This window comes from Thamnophis sirtalis, unplaced genomic scaffold (assembly GCF_051295495.1).
Source record: "Thamnophis sirtalis isolate CommonGarterSnake01/CBP01778 unplaced genomic scaffold, rThaSir2_p1.2 scaffold_1, whole genome shotgun sequence".
Taxonomy (NCBI): Eukaryota; Metazoa; Chordata; class Lepidosauria; order Squamata; family Natricidae; genus Thamnophis; species Thamnophis sirtalis.
In genome coordinates this window covers 59,862,675-59,881,254 of record NW_028261381.1, presented here as the reverse complement: position 1 = coordinate 59,881,254, position 18,580 = coordinate 59,862,675, and the positions used below count along the sequence as shown (strand labels likewise).

Below are 18,580 nucleotides of genomic sequence, written 5' to 3'. Positions count from 1 at the left end.
CGTGGGAGATAAGATTATTAAGTACCATTACGGTTTAATTTCCAACCTGGGGGCAAATTGCTAACAACTACTGGTTTGTGTTGATTTTAGGAGCTGGGTGGGGCTGAGGAAGGTAAGAGTTGGCAAAGCCTGTTATGACTGTGGTGGTCTGACTGGAAGCCTCTGATCAACTCCTTTGCTTGTGGGAAGCAGGATGTTGGACTATAGATAAATAATTAAGTATAGCTAAAAATTTGCAGCCTTTGAATTGCATGAAAGTGTGCAAAGTAACATTTCAGTTGCTTGTTTTCTAACCCTGAGAATCCCTTGAGCTCTTAGTTCTGTTCATAAATTCAGGCTGCGGACTTTTGCCCTGTTAAAAGGCCGTTTCATTAGTAAACATGTTATTCCTCAGTTTCTTTGTCTTCAGTTAGATGATTAGTATCTGAATTAATCTGCGCTAGCCTGGAATTAATCTGATTTAGCATGCATTTACTGTATTTGATCTGCAGTGATTTCTTTTACACAAGCAATTTGGTCCCTTGATGCTGCAGTTGCCACATTAGGGACATGGATGCTGCAAATCAGGGATTTGACCCCAGTTCTTCTTAAATACCAGTACTCAAAACCAACCTCTTTGCTCTAGCTTCCTATATTTTGCCTGTCTATGACCTCGAACAGCATTTGCTGCTTCCTGTTCTGCTGGAGAGCTAATAGAAGCTGGCTTTACTGGCAAACATTTCTTGGCCATTAGATGTACAAGTGACTGAACTGTATCAGCAATGAGGGTTTAATTCTGAGTAAAATATTAACAAATAGAAGTGTTTCCGGAGACATTCTCAAATGCTTGCAATTCCAGAATGCTTTCCACGTCTCCCAGGAGGTTATTGCTGTCCCTTCTCAGATAAGAATAGTAAAGCCTTTTACAAACAAGAAATGCTATAGAAAACCACGGAAATTAAACAAGAATAAATGGAATTCAAGAGGAATGATAATGTGTCTCTTTGCCTGTTTTCTTCCCCGGCTTTAAGGATTTTGGCTCTTCTGGGAATGTGGATAATTTCTTGGCCATCCTCCAGCTGGTTGAGTCGCTGAGCCTTCCAATGTGCCAACTCAAGTGAATTTTGGGTACATTGCCATGAGTGAAATATACAAACGATAATACTGCAGCAGAAACAGCATGGTCTTTCACAGCCCCTGCGGCGCTCAGAGTAGCTGCTACACAGAGTCATATTTATGTGACTTATGCTTATTTACACCCCACCTTTCCTTTGAGACCTAAAGACAGCACAGAGGGTGGTGTATTTTCCCTTGTTTTTCTTTTCACAAAACAACCCATGAAATAACTTAGTCAGAAAAAAAGCAAGATTGGCCCTATCACTCCTTGAGCTACTTGAAGGAATTGGGGAGCTGTCACTTGGTTTTGAAGAAGATTCTCAGGTTCTCATGATAAACTGCAGCAAAATGGACAACTGTCTTGGCACACATGTGTTCTCCATCGCAGTGATGGTGCCATAATTGCATCTGGTCACAACATGGAAGCTAATCAATGTTAAACATATTCCAAAGAGTATCATGCCATATTCACAATTCAGTGGATTTTTAGGACTAGAAAAAATCCCCAAAGTTAAACAGCTTAGATATCAAAGAAATAGTATTATAAATATTCTGGAAGTGAGATGGGCTCCTTTTATATCAGCCTTCTGAAACAACCCAAAATGGAATTCTTTCAGAGTGATTTTGACTGAATAGGGATGTCTCTGTTGTCACTATTGTGGTACTGTTTTATCATACCATGGATGACTGAGTTGATGTTCAGAGTACTTTAATTTGATAAGCCACTGAAAACCATTCAGGAGGGTCAATCTATGAATTTGATAAATAGAACAAATATATGTAACTTTTAATGATGATAATACATTTTACCCCCAATTTTCCAAGAATTTAGTTTTTTCGGAGATCAAATCATCCTAAAAATTTCATGCATTTTAAATGGTGAGATTAGATTGTCATTGCCATTGTTAGTTCTTCTTTTTACTGCGTGCATTATAATTTCATTATTTTATAAAAGATGCATTAAAAATTGAAGGTCTGAGGAACTGATGTGATTGAAGAACATCAAAATGTTCCCGATGGGACTGAAAAGATCCAATAATATTTTTTGTGTGTGTTAACCTGGAAGAAATGTATTATTAATGTTAATTCTAAAGTGCAAATACTAATCCTAAAGAATTCACCCTATATTCAAATTAAAGAGTGTGGAGGGTGACTGAGCCATTATTATGCCCAACAACATAGTGCAGTAACTGTAACACCCACTGTTTGGGTCAAGGGGGAGGAGTGTTTGGAATTTAGGAAATATATGATAGATATCCTTTCAACATGGTGACATTTGAATGAATTGTAGAATTATTAGAATAAATCTGGAAGGGACCTTGGAGGTCTTCTAGGTCAGCCTGTTGCTCAAATAGGAGGATCTATACTATTTCAGATAAGTGGCTGTCTAGTTTCTTCTTAAAAACCTCCAGTGATAGAGCACCCACCATTTCTGAAGGCAAGCTATTCTACTGGTTAATTGTCCTCACTGTTAGGAAGTTTCTCCTTAATTCCAGATTGTTTCTCTCTTTGATTAGTTTCCAACCATTGTTTCTTGTCCTGCCCTCTGGTGCCTTGGAGAATAATTTGACCCCCTCTTCTTTGTGGCAGCCACTCAAGTACTGGAATACTGCTGTTATGTCACCTTTAACTCTTCTTTTCTTTAGACCAGCCAAACCCAAATCCTGCAGCCATTCTTCATATGTTTTAGTCTCCAGGCCTTTGATCTCTTAGGTGCTCTTCTTTGAACTTTTTCCAAAGTCTCATCTTTTTTGTAATATGGTGACCAAAATTGGTTGCACTATTCTGGATGTGGTCTTACTAGGATTTTTTTAAAGTGGTACTAGTACTTCACATGATCTTGATTCTATGCCTTTCTTTACACAACCCAGTATTGTATTAGCTTTTTTGGCTGCTGCTGCACATTGCTGGATGTTGTTATTAAAATAAAAAGTTATAAAACTCCAGTGTGTGAGAAGACGTACTGTTAAAGTGAGTCTCTTCCATTTCTTTGGCCTCCCTCTCACCCCTTCCCATGCTGTCTACAAGTCAGCATAACTTTTCTGGACTAATGAATGCCTTTACTGAGAAAGTACCGGTTATGTAAGGTCCACAAACATTTGTAGACATAAACACTGTCTAATGGTTGAAGTTGATGTTTTCTTTGCAACTTGATAACTTTACTTTTAAAATATTTTTTAAATTAAAAGCCCTTTAACAAATATCCACCCAGCCGAAAGTGGTGTGAAAAAAAGATTGGAGCTATGGTAAGGAAGATATGGCTGGATACGTTGGTTGGTGACTCACTGCTTAGCTATGGCATCGAGTTGTAGTTTGAGTTAACCGATCAGTCCTCATAGAGCTTATCATAGCAATGAACACTTGAGACTGCTTTAGATAAAGCTAAAGGGAACAAAGAACATATTTAAAGGTAAGAATCAAAAGGTGTTGGGAGAGGCAAATCATGACAGATATTGATAGTTTACCTCCCCTCCTAAGTACAGTTAAGCATGTCTGGCTCCTTGTCCCTCTATTTGATTCAGAAAAAAAAACAGCCACCACAAAATGGAGAGAGAGAGAGAGAAAGAGCAGAGTCCAAGGCTCCCCTTCTTGCTAGTCAACCAACCAGGACTCCCCCACCCCTTTCTGTACAGATTTTGGCCTAAAAATGGAAAGGTAACATATCCTGTGGAGCAGTCCCTTGCTCCTGTAACCTTCCCTTGCTAAGAACAATGGCTGTCTTGTGTATCAAAGTAACAGATGCTGTTTCTGGCAAGGGCTGCAGCCACCAATGTAAACCGCTCAGGGTTGGTTGAACTTGACCCAACCCAACCCAAGGCTTGGCTGGCAGCAAATCAAACTTTTGGCTGTTTGAGTGGGGTGGGGTAGAAAGTGGATAGAGTGGGTCTCAGAGTATAGAATAAATCCAGAAGTGTGGCCCCACTGCCAATTCAGCCAAACAGACTCAGATTCACAGCTACCAAAGACATTCTTATCAACTGGTGGTTTCTAAAATTCCACTTCCATAGCTAAAAGAATTCAGCCCTGAGGTGAAAGGAGATTTCTTCCCTTTGAATTAAGCAGCCTCATAACTTGCTCTATTGATTTCTGTTGTAATAAATTCAGTATCCTCTCTATGAAACAGTTCAGGGCATTTCCAAATGAAGGGCAAGACTCCTACAGATGGATGAGAAATGATAAGGATATTATGTGCTGGGAATGCAGGATTCAAAGGAATGAGTTATAATGTCCATTTGCCTCCAACTCTATTAGATATTTGGTGTCGAGGGAAGTAATTTTATTGTGGGCCTCACTAACCTGCCATTCTGGAAAAAAAAATGCAACTGTATAGGGTTCTCCATAGCTGCCCTTTTGTTGATATTCATGTTCCTTTGACAATCATTTTCAGTGGGGATCTAGACAAAATTCTAAATGTACTCACAATCTCTTTCTTTCTTTCTTTCTTTCTTTCTTTCTTTCTTTCTTTCTTTCTTTTTTCCTTCCTTCCTTCCTTCCTTCCTCTTTCTCTCTCTCTCTCTTTCCATCCATCCATCCATCCATCCATCCATCCATCCATCCATCCATCCATCCACCTATCCATCCAACTCATGTATTAACCTTCTGTTGGGAATTAAATAACATGACTTTAACGGAAACATTACCACCATGCATGTTTGTTTGTTTTGTTTATTTATGTCAAGCATCACAGTTAAAATAAGGCATACTATATGACATAAAATTTAAAATTATAAAATGCACAATTAAAATAGGTACTAATTAAACACATCATGCCCAGAAATTAGCAATTGCTTTCTGTAACACTGCCATGCAGTCCTCAAGTGTACACTGACCGGGAGACAAAGAGCAGGTATACTTATGTGTTGTTGTTTGCACATCATCATAATCACAAAGAACAGAAGCCACCGGATAACCCCATCTGTTCAGAGTGTCTCTGGATCAGTGGTGGGTTCCGGATCCCGTTGCAACTGGTATGGCGCAATGGGGTCTGGCGTCCACCACAGGAACACACTCAGCGTGTGTGCACATGCATCCATACCTCCTGCAACACTCTGCAATGCCTCCGCAGTGCTCCAGCTACTCGGTGGAGCGTCTCGCAGGTGTTGTACGCTTTGTGCGTGTGTGCCAAAGTGCCAAAGAGCTCAAATACGGGTAAGGACCGTGGGTGGGCAAGCAGGCCCTCCAGAGCACCGGAACGGAACGGTACCCGGTGCTCCCAGCAGGCACCGGTATGCCTGTACCGGGTCGTACTGGTCGTAACCCACCACTACTCTGGATCTTGTAGCCATGTGCAGTTTCAGTGATTTCCATACTTCCCAGCTTTCATTAGACCTGGTTGCCAGCTCCTCCAGTGGTTCCATCCAGTGTTGGTTTTTTGTAGCGTTCCATAGATCCACTCCGTTTTCAAATTCTTTAAATTCTTCCATCAACCATGTATGTTATTGTTAATTTATTAATAATACCAAAATCTGCATTCCCTATTAAACTTGTTCACTCTGCATTATCAATAAATCTCAGAGTGTTCCATGAAAATGTACCTTATTTGATCAACTTGTTAATGATAGGATGTATAAAATATAGTCACTCTTCTCTTACTTTCAATCATTGCCATTATCATGGGATGCCAAGTAATGAATGATGCCATGATGTCAATATAGTGATAATGCATGTGAAGTACTTTAAAAATTGAAATAGAGTTTGGAATATGTACATTGCAGACCCTTGGATTTTTTTGATGGAGACAAATACTGCAGTTAGTTTAAAATATAGATAGTTAAACCAAAGGGAGACTCAATTTGGTTAAATGCTCATTCATCAATCCCAAGATCAAGCAAAAGCACATTTGAAATAATTAATCAATCCATACTTTCAGTAAGAATGAATTACTCGTTCAGCAATGCAGACCCTCCTCATATCATATCAGTGACATTTTCTAATTATACTCGAAGAAACAGCCCACTCCCACTCCTCCCCAAGGAAAAGAAAGTATTCCAGAAATGTGCTTTTCTATGTTATTTATTACCAAGACATAAATGGGTGGAGATTCTGGACTGCTGCTTCATCAGAGCAAAACGAGGAACCCAACCCTTCAAGTCATGAAAATCACTCAACACTAAATCATTTAAGGACAAGTAGTTGTTGTTTTGACTGCGGAGCCAATGGGAACAGAACTGCCGTCTAGCTTTTGTCAATGCACTGAGTTGGCAATTGTGGCCCTTTTTAGCTGGCAAATGGATGGCCTCTGAGACTATTGCTAAAGTATTGCTATTTTTTTGAATGTCTGGAAAAAAAGAAATTTGAATGGTGCTTCTACATGGCACATAATACACAGCTCTATCCTCCTATAGTCTTACTTTGCATGTTCATAAGGCAGAGGTTATCAAGCCAGAAATTTAGTTGTAAATTAAGCTCTTAAGTATATACGTAACCCCATTGACTTCATTGATTTTTAAATGGTGGAAAGATCTGTATCAGAGGTGGTATTCAGCAGGTTCTGACCAGTTCTGGAATACCGGTAGCGGAAATTTTGAGTAGTTTGGAGAACCAGTAAATACCACCTCTGACTGACCCTGCCCCAGTGGGTTTCAGGTTGTATGGGCGTACCGGAGACTGCCCAGAGAACTGGGTACTGTTCTGGTACGGTGCTCTGGAGGGCCCATTCGCCTGCTCTCCTTACCTGTCCTTTAAAGCCTTCGGCATTTCTGCGCACGGGCATGGCATGTACAGCACCTACGCGACACTCTGCCGAGCAACTGGAGTGTCGCGGAGGCTTGTGGAGGCATTGCTGGAAGGTACAACACAAGCACGCACTGCACGCATTCATGTGGAGGATGCCGGTACAGTTGCAATGGGATCTGGAACCTACCACTGCCCTGCCCCCATCTATTCTCTGCCTCCCGAGTCCCAGCTGATCGGGAGGGAATGGGGATTTTGCAGTAACCTTCCACTGGAGCGGGGAGGAATGGAGATTTTACAGTATCCTTCCCTTGCCACGCCCACCAAGCCATGTCATCACCACCAAGCCACTCCCACAGAACTGGTAGTAAAAAAAAAAGAATCCCACTACTGATCTGTATGATAGTTATTAGTCCCCCCCCCTCTGGTTTTTTGCCAGACCAAGCCAAGATTCAAATATCACTATAAGTCATGGCATGGTCACCATGATACATTTAAGAAAGCAGAAATGAGTAAATATACAATATGCCCTGATTTACCAAAGACAATGCTTGAGTGTGCATATCCCAAACCAACCCAATTTGTGGTTTAGAGTTGGCTTTTCTGGCTTTTCTGTTTCAGTCCAGGTCCTTGCAAAGCTTAGGCTGGAAATGTACTGTATTGTATAATTGTAGCAGTTGGGCAACAGTGCGTATAATTTTCAGAAATTTTAGTAAGTGGGAGATATAAAATAGCAATTTGAAAATATTTTTAAACCCCTTTATATATTTAATATTACACCACCACATTCGCAGCATAAAATGTGTTATGTATAACTTTAACATTCAACAGAGTTGGTATATGAAATTTTAACAGGCCCTTTAAAAGTGATGGGGTGATTTTGATAGAAAATTCTGGATCTGTAAGAGCTCAATTCTAATTGACAAATATAAGTAGAGTTTACTATGCTGTATCCTCTCCTTTCTATAGAAAGTCTAAAGTCCTTTTGTTTAGCTTCTTTGTGCTGTTCTGAGTTTTTGTGGGTCTCCAGGGTGCAGAGAAGGAGGAGGAGAATTCCTTCCTCCAAAACCTTCCAATTTCAATTTTCTTAAAGAGGCAGTGAGAACAGCCTGGTTTCTCATTTGTAATCTAACCTCTCCAAGGATACATTGGCTGCTGCCTGTTTCACTCAAGGGAGTTTTCAAACCAAGAAGGCCTTGTCTTATGCTTTCCTCCTCCTTTTGAGATAATGACAGAAAGCAGACAGGAATGTGGTACTTGCAAAGATGGCCTTGCTTCTTAGCATGGGAATGGAGTCATCTCAATCAGGGAAGGAACTCTGTACTTCTGAAGGAGTCAGTCAAGTCTTCTTTGAGTTGAGTTCCACTCTTGATGACTTTGTGGGCAAATCTATGTATTTTTCTTCATAACAGAATGAAAATGCTTTGCAATTGCCTTTGCTGGATTTTTTTTTTACTTCCCATCCTAATTTACACCATTTATACTGTATGTGGCCTTCTATTCACATACTATCCGTATGAAACTGTTTACTTTTATGAGATATAGCTTCAAAACATTTTAGTCAAAGCATTGTTATCTTCATTCTAGAATAAAATATTCTATATTTTTCCTCCTCCTCCTTCTCCTCCTCTTCCTCCTCCTCCCCCCCTGTTGTCACAGCATATTTTGCCATACCAGCCACTAAGTTAAATTCCCTCACTCATTTGGCAGCACTCAGCCCTGTTTACTGGATTCCAAATAGTTACTATTGGGAACACAAAGCCCCCATCCACTTTCTCTTATTAAGTGCCTAGTGTCTCATGAATCTTCATGCAAGGAGAATACTGGGTGGCTTCATGATATTTCTCACTTATTCTGTCCTGGCCAGACAAGCAACAGTAGGCAGGACTTGACACTGCAACCAATTAATGCTTGAATGGTACGTTCTGTGCTACTCAGACTTAGTGTAAAATTCTGTTAGTGTGTTATGTGTGAAAAATCGTTCAGTTGACTTGATTTAGATACAGTATTCCCACAAGATTGAGTAAGTGAGGCTGATTTAGCTCTGCAAAGGACTTGATCTTTGGATGTTAATTTTAACCCCTCAGTATTTAGTTGACTAGATAATTAACTTCTTTCCGGTGTTCCTATAAAATCTCTTCTGATTCTATTAAATATTTTATAGAAACAGGGCCACTATCATGCCACAATATCTAACAGCTCTGCAAGCTTCAGGGAGGAAGTCTTCATAGGATTGCTGCAAATAAAAATTAAATCCCCCTGAGATAATTTAATCAAAGATGTGTTATTACTTTCTTTGCACAAATGTTCCAGTTTGCTTTTGAGAAATGGAATAAAACAAATAAGGACATTTAAAGAAGGTAGAAATGAGAGAATGGGTGACTTTCATTATCTTTATGGCAAATGAACCATGTGTGTTCTAATAATGACAAACGAGATACATGTTATAAATAAATACCCCTAAAAATGTGATCTAGAACTATAGACTATAAACCCCCAGACAAGTGGCGGTGTTGGATTTCACTGTATATGGCACATATACTATTGAACCACTTGGAAGCAATGCCTAAAGAACTGCCAGATTAATTGATTGATTGATTGATTGATACATACATACAAACATATCCCAGTGAAATTGGATTAAATTAACAGAGTTGGAAGGGGCTTTGTAGGTCATCTAGTCCAACAAATGGCAGTCCAATCACTTCTTGAAAGCCTCCAGTGATGAATCTCTCAAAACTTCTGAAGGCAAGCTGTTCTATTGGTCAATTGTTCTTACTGTCAGAAAAGTTCTCTTTATTTCTAGGTTGAATCTCTCCTTGATCAATTTCCATCCATTGTTCCATGTCTGGCCTTTGGGTGCTTTAGAAAATAGATTATCCTCTCTGAGACAGTCCCTCAAATATTGGAATGCTGCTATCATGTAACCCCCCATCCTTCTCTTCACCAGACTAGCCATGCCCAGTTTTTGTAACTGTTCTTCAAATGTTTTAGCCTCCAGTCCCCTAATCATCCTGATTGCTCTTCTTTCCACTTTTTCTATAATCTCAACATCTTTTTATAGTGTGGTGACCAAAACTGGATGCAATATTCTAGGTGTGGTCTTATTAAGGCTTTATAGAATGATATTAGTACTGCACTTGATCTTGATTGTATCCCTTTATTAATGCAATTTAGGATTGTGTTGGCTTTTTTGGCTGCCGCTGCACACTGCTGGCATATTTAATTGGTTGTCCAAGATCCCTCTCACAGTTACTGCTATTAACCCTGGTTTCACCCAGTCTATATGTGTACTTTTTGTTATTCTTGTTGAAGTGTAAGACTTTAATTTCTCTACATTGGATTTCATTTTGTTAGATAGGGGCCAGTGTTCAAGCCTGTCATGATCCATCTGGATCTTGACCTTGTCTTCTAGGGTGTTAGCTATTCTTGCCAGCTTAGTATCATCTGCAAATTTGGTAAGTTCCCCTTCTATTCCCTCATCTGTCATTTATGAAGATATTGAAGAGTACTGGGCCTAAGATGAAACCTTGTGGTACCCATCTGCTTACTTCCCTCCATGTAGACATAGACCTGTTAAGGACTACTCATTGAGTATGGTTTGTCAGCCAGTTACGTATCCATCTGCTATCTATCCCACTTTTTTTCTAGCTTTGTCTACTTTGTCAAAAGCCTCGCTAAGGTCTAAGTATATTATGTCCACAGTATTTCTCTGGTCTACTAATTTAGTCACTATGTATGGAATAAATTCTATTGTTATTTAATTCATAGAGAAGTAGAAAGTTGTCAGTGAGACCAAAGTAGAAAGTTGTTAGTGAGACCAAATATAATGACATTTGGCATCAAATAGGAAATATCTGAAATTTAGTGTTTGCTAAAAAGGACATCGAAGGAAAAAAAAATCAAATCTTGCCACAATTATTGGAGGTTTCTTAAAATCCCAGCAATGTATATTTAGCTGTATATTGTGGACCTCTGTAAATCTTTTTTATGTTTAAACTAGAAGGATGTTTGTCATATAAAACTCAAATGAAAATATCTTTTTAATTTTTCCATGAGGTTGACATACAGTGGCATCTACACGATTGAAGAGAACAATCTATCAATTTGTGTCTCTCAGATTCATCCTAGACTATTGATGGCAAGGTAGCAGTTTCTGGCAGTACAGATTTTTAAAGGAAGCAATAAAATAGGTTTGTGAAGATCTTGGTAGAGTTCATAGCATTTAGACATATACCACTTCACAGTGCTATGCCCTATTTTATAAACTCCCTTTCCCCTACAAAAAAGGATAATAAATAAAATCTGGCAACATCCCCTCCAGGGATGTCAGTGTGTCATCCCTGATCTCCTATTTTACAGATGTTGGATAGAGATAGATAAAATAGAATCAAAACGCAACATGGCCACAAATGTCTTTACTTAGTGCTGTGAAGAAAAAGAATAAATTCAACGGCTGACATTGCTTCAAGGGCAACATTGAGTCCTTGACTTACAACATTCATTTGGCGACTGTTCAAAATGATAACAACGCTGAAAAAAGTGATTTATGATTTGTCCTCTTATTTACTTACAACTATTGCATCATCCCCTTATATACAGCTATTGTAGCATGACCAACATTTGATGTTTAGCAACTGCCATCTATTCACAACATTACAGTGTCCTGAGGTCATGTGACCACCTCTTGCAATCTTCCCAGCCAGCCTCCAACAAGCAAAGTTAATACATTCAACAACTGCAGCAATGAAAAAAGTCACAAAATTGGGCAAAACTCACTTAACAATCCCCTGGCTTAGCGACAGAAATATTGAGCCCAATTGTGGTAGTAAATCAAGGGCTACCTTTATTAGTTATGCTAAGGTTCTACAAAATGCAATCAATTTCAGCCATCAGGTTTCGAACAATGTTTGGTTAAAGCAGAGTTCCTCAACTTTTCCAGCTTTGCAGACCAGCCTGGGGAGGGCGGACAATTTGGTGCAAGTGATGGGCAAGTATGTTTGTGTGGGCTCACCTGCTTCTCGCACAAGTGGGGATGCAGGCATGCACTCGCTTGCCACTTCTGTGGCCTGATCAATAATCATGCCCGTTTCATGGCTTAAAATTAATGGGAAAAGTTTGTTACCAGGCTGAATCCATAAGGAAGTTTGATGAGACAAAACCCTACTGTATTCCACTCATTGCTGATCTTCCCTGAGTACAAGGGTGGTAGTGGGAATTGACAATGTTGATATTGCATGTGGATGTCAGGGAAGCTTGCAATACAAAACTTGTTTTCTCTTTAGCAGGGATTGGCCAAAATGTATTTAGCTCTTTAACGTTTAACTTGTTTATTTGAACTTTTGGCTCAGTACCTTCAAACTTGGGTAGCATCCAGCATTGCACTGGTAGAAAGGAATGTGTGGAATCCCTCTGGCTTCCAAGTGTTCCTGAAAAGCCTTTCCTAAGGTTTCTGGATCCACCTTTAAGGTGTGAATGAAGCGAGGCAGCCTGTGAGGTAAGGAGAGCTCTGAAAACCAGGCAGAAAGTCTACCCGTAGAAGATGTATCTGCCTGATTTTGGGGAGGGCATTCTTCCTGGTGGACTTTGCGTGCAATTCACTCGCTTCAAGGCCTTCTGTTGACTTTGCCTGAAGCCAGATTTTTATCAAATATATATTTGATGTGCATAAATCCAAACAATGAGCTGTGTGTATCTGTGTGTGCGTGCCCATGCATTATCATGCTATGCATTGTTGTTAGAGGGATAACTCCTTGTCACTCAGCTAATGTGGCTAATATTTTTGCTGTTTTTGTCTGACCATCGCCTGGGAAGGTTAGCACAAATAAGATTTGTTCATTTAAGTAGGACTTTCTGAAGTAATGAAATAATGATTTCCCTTCCTCCTCCATTAAACGAGGGTACCCAATTTAGCTGAAGTGGAAGCCACTACTGTTAATTGAGCCCTTGTAGTTTTCTACTGTTTCTGATCGAGAATTGTAATTCTGTCACTAAGTCAATTGATCAATTCCCATTCAGGAGGAATGTGGGTGAACTCTGACGGCCAGAACTTTCTGTGAACATTGAGGAGGGCTGGGGAAGGCGAGGAAAAAAAAACCCTGTGAATTTCCTGTGTTACTAGAACTCCCAGTTTGGATTATGGAAGATTTAAGAGATAAATTGGAACTCCAGAACTTGAATATTTATTTTGTAGCTTGTTTGACCCAGATCTATTTCCTTGTTCAAAGTTCTTTACTTATATAGGGACAGCCATTATGTATAAGAGTTTTTGTGAGAATATAGATTAGATCACCACTCCTTTTTTTTTCTTTAAGGGAAATAACTTTTGTAAAAATAAAATATAATTTCTTTTCTGGTTGCCCAGCTTACACAATAGTTTCAGTGAAGCAAAGTTAGGTGAGACTATCGGGCTGAGTAAGTCATCTCTTTTTGTTTTCTAACCTAGAGTTTGAGAAGGTAAAGAACAATTCCCCTCTTTTTTTGTTTTTCCTTCTCTCTCTCTCTCTTTTTCTGGTCGGGTTCCAAATCTATACAATCGAAAAGTGATGCTGCCTCCCAAGGAGGGGAGCATTGCCTGTACATTTTCAACATTCTTTCTGGAGTTAATGACTTAGAAACTTGACTCCCCAAAAGAGGGAGGGCTCAGCCTACTGGTGTATGTGTATATATGTGTGTATGTGTGTGTGTGTGTGTATGTGTGTGTGTGTGTAAAGTTTAGTCACGAAAGGTGGGGGGTGTAAAGAGGAGAAAAATGCAGAGCCCCAGGGCAGCCTCTGACAGCGCAGTGGGCTGGCAGGCAGCTCCCAAACAATGTGCTTAGTATTATCTGCAAGATTGGAGTTGTCGGAGCGGGCTGGCTGCTGTGGCTGTACCTGTGCAACCTGGGCTATCGTTGGCTAGGTGCCAGCGTGCCGAGAGGGTAATTTCCCTCCCTTCTTTCTCCCTTACCTCCCTCCCTCCCTGCTGCATACATGGTATGTAGATCTTCTCCCCCCCCCTTGTGAGAGTCCTTGAAAAAACAAAAGCAAAAACCGCTGAAAGCGGTTTTAAGGACTTGTTATTGTTGGTGATTGTGTTGTGCTTCTTGATGTTGGTGGCTTGAAAGTAAAGTGGAAGTGTGTATGTGGTGGGGGGGTTGCTCATTGGTTGCTCTCTCTCCCACTCCCCAGGCTTCTGTTTTTTTTTCCTGGGTGAGGCTCCTTTTCTTCCCAGTTCTTGCATGTTTTGGTTTGGTAAGGCAAGATTTTTGATTTTAATTTCCCTCTTCTTTCATACCTTCCCTCCCTCCCTCCTTCCCTCCTTTCCCTCCCTTCCCTCAACCCCGCTGCCCTTGTTTCTGTTTCTGCACAGGTTGCAAGCTGTCCTGTCACAAGAAATGTGAAGCCAAGGTAAGGATGGCTTATTCTGTCTCTTATTGTCTTACAACAACGTTGTAGTTTGGGCTACTCCCCCCCCCCTTTCCCGTTGATGATGCGAATCTGCTTTGTAAAGCACCGGGATGAGGAACTGGTGGCTTCAGTGGTTCTAGCCTTTCCTCCTTCCTTGCACGTCTGTTGGTTTCTAAAACGGCAAATCGTTGTTCCAAGCAGTTTTGTCAACTTCTCCCCAGATTTCAAAGCTCTCCTTCCAAGTTATTTCAGGGCACTTATCTCCTAAGACGTTGCAAGGACAGCCATGTGCTTGCCTTGATATTTATTGTTTAAACAGTTAATGGGACTTTTGAAAAATTCCTTCCTGGTTTACGTTATGGCGGTTTGTCTAAGTTCCACCCTCCCCCCCCCCATCCCCATGTACACACACACTCAGAGGAGGCATTGTGCTAGCGGCAAAGGTTTTGAAAGCTTTTGAGGTGATCCATCTTCCCTTGTGAGAGGGCAAGGTTGTAAAATAAATGCACGAACCTGAGAATCAGTCCATCCTTCTCATTCAAAGTAAGCAGTAAGATGCTTGGAGAAGATGGAACTGGGCTTCAGGAAAATCCTTTGCCTGCTGTGTTCTGTAGTACATCTGTTCAAGTTGGCTCCTCTTAATGTATCTTCTGAAGAGTGCTTTCTCATTTTTGCATTATGTTAGTTCCCGTGACAACCTTCCTGCTTTAATGTGCTGGGTAAGGAGGCCAAATTCAAATCCATCTAAAGGGCTCAAGGTTGATTTGAACATCGGTCCTCTTGTCTCTCTCTTTGCTGGATTGCATGGCTTCTTAGAGATTAGACAGATTCACGACAGCAGTTTCTTGCATTTATCAATGACAACCTCAAAAGAAAGAGATATTGAAGATCTGATGTGATTTAGAATGGGGACAACAGCCAAGGTTAAACTGGGATGACCACATTCCAGAGTATGAGACAATGTCCACAAAATTCAATCCAAATATTTCCGAATAACAGAATAACAGAGTTGGAAGGGACCTTGGCGGTCTTCTAGTCCAACCCCCTGTTCAAGCAAGAAAGCCTATATATTTCACACAAATGGTTGTCCAATCTCTTTTTAAAAACTTCCATTGTTGCAGCACCCACAGCAAGTTGTTCCACTGATTACTTGTTCTAATTGTCAGGAAATTTCTCTTTAGTTCTAAGTTGGTTCTCTCCTTGATTAGTTTCCACCCATTGCTTCTTCTCCTGCCTTCTGGTGCTTTGAATAATAGGTTGACCCTCTCTTCTTTGTGGCATCCCCTTAGACATTGGAATACTGCTATCATATCACCCCTAGTGCTTGTACTTAGTCCCACCACAGAAGCTGATGCTACAAGAGGATTTTGAATGCTTGGACTCCTGCTGCCCAGTTTCCTGCTTGGTTTTTTTTTTTTTTTTTACAGTGTTGATTAAAAACTGATGGGAATATACAGAAGTCTACTGCAGAGGCACTTTAAAACCTTCTTGGCTTCCAGCTTATGTAAAGCAGAGATGTACAAGCTGAGGTGCAGGGATATACATTGCCTCCTAAAGCCCCTGTTATGGTTTTTTGTCTCCTCTAGAAGTTGATGATGGATATTTAATGTGTCATTTAATATATGAAAAATAATCTTTACTTAATAAAGTTAATTTCATCCCCCCCCCCCCCCGGTAGATTGCTAGCTTTTGACTGCCCCACCCATTTATATATCCTGGCACCATCTATATTTTCTGAGCAAGCCCAGAACCAAATGCTGGGTAAGGTCTTCAGGATAATGATAATTGCATAACCCTGAAGTATAGGTACCTGGCTGCATTCTCTTGGTGGTGGATGCCTGAACAATGTAGTGGCTCAGTTTAGAAGATAATACAGAAGCTACATCATTGACTAGGGCACAATTGTTTCTTCTTTCTTCCATCTGATACTTTCTTCCTATATGTCCTTGTTAAAGGTGTATATGCAATTGCCAAGATCACATAGTTTTCTGAGAACAAATTGCCTGATTCCGGTCTTTCATGCATGCTGCAATCTGGTGTGTGTGTGTGTGTGTTTGTGTGTGTTGTGTGTACAAGGTCAAAGAAGAGGGAATGATGTGTTACTCCATGCTTTTGCCAGATCATTATTCCACAAGACCCTTGCTTTTTCAGCCTGGTTACCCAGTAATGTTTTTACATTTTTGCTGATATAGCTAGGTTGATTGCATAAACCTTGTTCTTGATTCTTCCCTTTCTTTTCTTGACATTTCTTCCTATTCTGTGTTGAAAATTGCACTTAAAAACTTTCTGTTAATAAGCATGTTTCCATATATTTCTCCTTTAACTCAATCTTCCCTAATCTGATGCTTTCCGGATGTGCTAGATTACCACTCTCAAAATGTTATTGAACATATTGCGTACTTATCTCAAAATGTGTTAGAAGCTCTGCTCATGCTGGCTGGGAATTCCAGAAATGATAATGTAACATGTCTAGAGATGCCAGGTTGACTAGAGGTATATTTGCCATTGTTTTCATATTTTTACTGAATTATAAGATGGCCAGAGTCACTTTGGATACTGAGAAGAGTAGCACATAAATTTAACAATCAATTAATTAAAAACAAATACTTAATATTTCATGGGCTACCTCAGGAAGGTAATCTGTAGGTCTTAAACAGAGTATCTAACTTAGTGAATGAGCCATGGCAAAGATGGATTTCACAACCAAAAGCATTTTGAAATAGACATTACAATGGATACGTTCAATGTGATTAGTAGAAAGCTTTGAAAACCTGAGATAGGTAGCCAGGTTTAGTTCTGGGGTGTGATCAGATACCTTTTTACAGAAGGAATTATATGAATATTGAAGAAGTTACATAGATTCTAGAAAGGAAAGTAGAAGTGCAATGGTTAGAAAGAGCAATAGCACTTTGACTTATATGCTATCCTACATAGAGCTTTACAGCATTCCCTGGGCAGTTTACAATGTCGGCATATTGCCCCCAACATTCTGGGTTGTCATTTTACTGATCTAGGAAGGATGGAAGGCTGAGCCAACCTTGAGCCTGTCAGGATCAAACTCCTGGCTGTGGACAGTGTTTGCCTGCAATATTTCACTTTAACTATTGTGCCACCAGGGATCTTGTACCTATGCATATGTTTTTCTTCTTGCCTAAATGGACAGCTTTTCATTATTTTACCTCTGAAGAACATTTTATTGAGTAAGACCAGTATTCAAGTCTATCAAAATCTTTTTGAACTAGAACCTGTCTTCTGAGATGTAGCAATATCTCAAGCTTTGTATCATTCACACATTTTATAAATTACCCTTCTATCCCCTCATTTAAATAATTTAGGACTTAGTTGAAAAATACTGGGCCCATCCAGGCCAGGATCTTTAGTTACCCCATTGATTATCTCTCTCAATGTGGAAATAGACCCATTTAGGACTATGCATTGGCTATGATTGTTCAGCCAACCTGGGGAACCATTTGATAGTGGGACCATCTATCCTACAGGATCAATAAATTTTGTTTCTGGAGAGCAAACACTTGTCATGAAAGAACAATATATTATTGCCTTGTTACTAAGGAGCAGTGATGGCTCAGTGGTTAGAATGCAGCATTGCAGACTAATTCTGCTGACTGCCAGCAGGTTGATTCTCACCAGCTCAAGGTTGAGTCAGCCTTCCATCCTTCGGAGGTTGGTAAAATGAGGACCCAGATTGTTAGGGACAATATGCTGACTCTGTAAACTGTAAAGCACTATGAAGTGATACATAAGTCTAAGTGCTATTGCTATTACTATTGCTGCTAAAGGAATGATCTGTGCTGTCAGTAGAAGGAAAGTTTCCCCACCTCCTAAGTCCAAGCACTCATCACAGAAGCCTGATGGCACAATAAAGCCCAAAAGCTAGCACTAAAGTTTTTAGAAGTCTTGAAGATGAAAATGTTTCCATTATGGTAACCACAGGAGCAAGGGTAATACTAGTAATTTATCATTTTCCATTTTTATGAAGAGGTGAAAGACAGACATAGGATTTAGTTCACATTTACTGACTACCAAGTGTTTGGTGGATTGGCAATTCTCTGAAGTCAGCCTGAAATTGTAAACAATAAAGTTTTGCAGAAAGTTTCATTTTGAATTGCCACAAGTTCAAAACTTGATCATAAAGTGGTTCATTTTGATATTTTAGGAAATATTTGAACTAGTAAGAGCTAGTCCAAATTTTAAATACTATGTTTCAAGCTCAAAACACAGAAAAATGCTCAATACAGTCATCTCATATTCATGCAATATTTTTGCCCTTGAGATGGGTAGCTTCATGCTCAAAATATTTTGAAATGAAACATTTTGTGGCATACAAAGAAGCATCGATTGGCTAGTAAGCTTTCAGAATGCTCCAGAGATCCCCAAACGTGTAAATACACCTTTGCTGATAACAA

The 18,580-nt window shown here is 39.9% G+C and overlaps 1 protein-coding gene across 11 annotated transcripts in view; it reads left to right on the top strand.

Annotated features, from left to right (window-relative positions):
• TNS1 (tensin 1) overlaps window positions 1–18,580 on the top strand; it is a 461,144-nt gene that overhangs the window by 166,194 nt on the left and 276,370 nt on the right. For 10 of the 11 annotated variants that reach the window (XM_087712547.1, XM_087712575.1, XM_087712556.1 and 7 more), the window contains exon 3: window positions 14,119–14,156. In XM_087712547.1, coding sequence (XP_087568673.1) covers window positions 14,119–14,156 — 38 coding nt within the window. Of the gene's footprint in view, window positions 1–13,608; window positions 13,688–14,118; window positions 14,157–18,580 lie in introns of those variants that run through there. The other variant, XM_087712589.1, reaches the window with a different exon arrangement.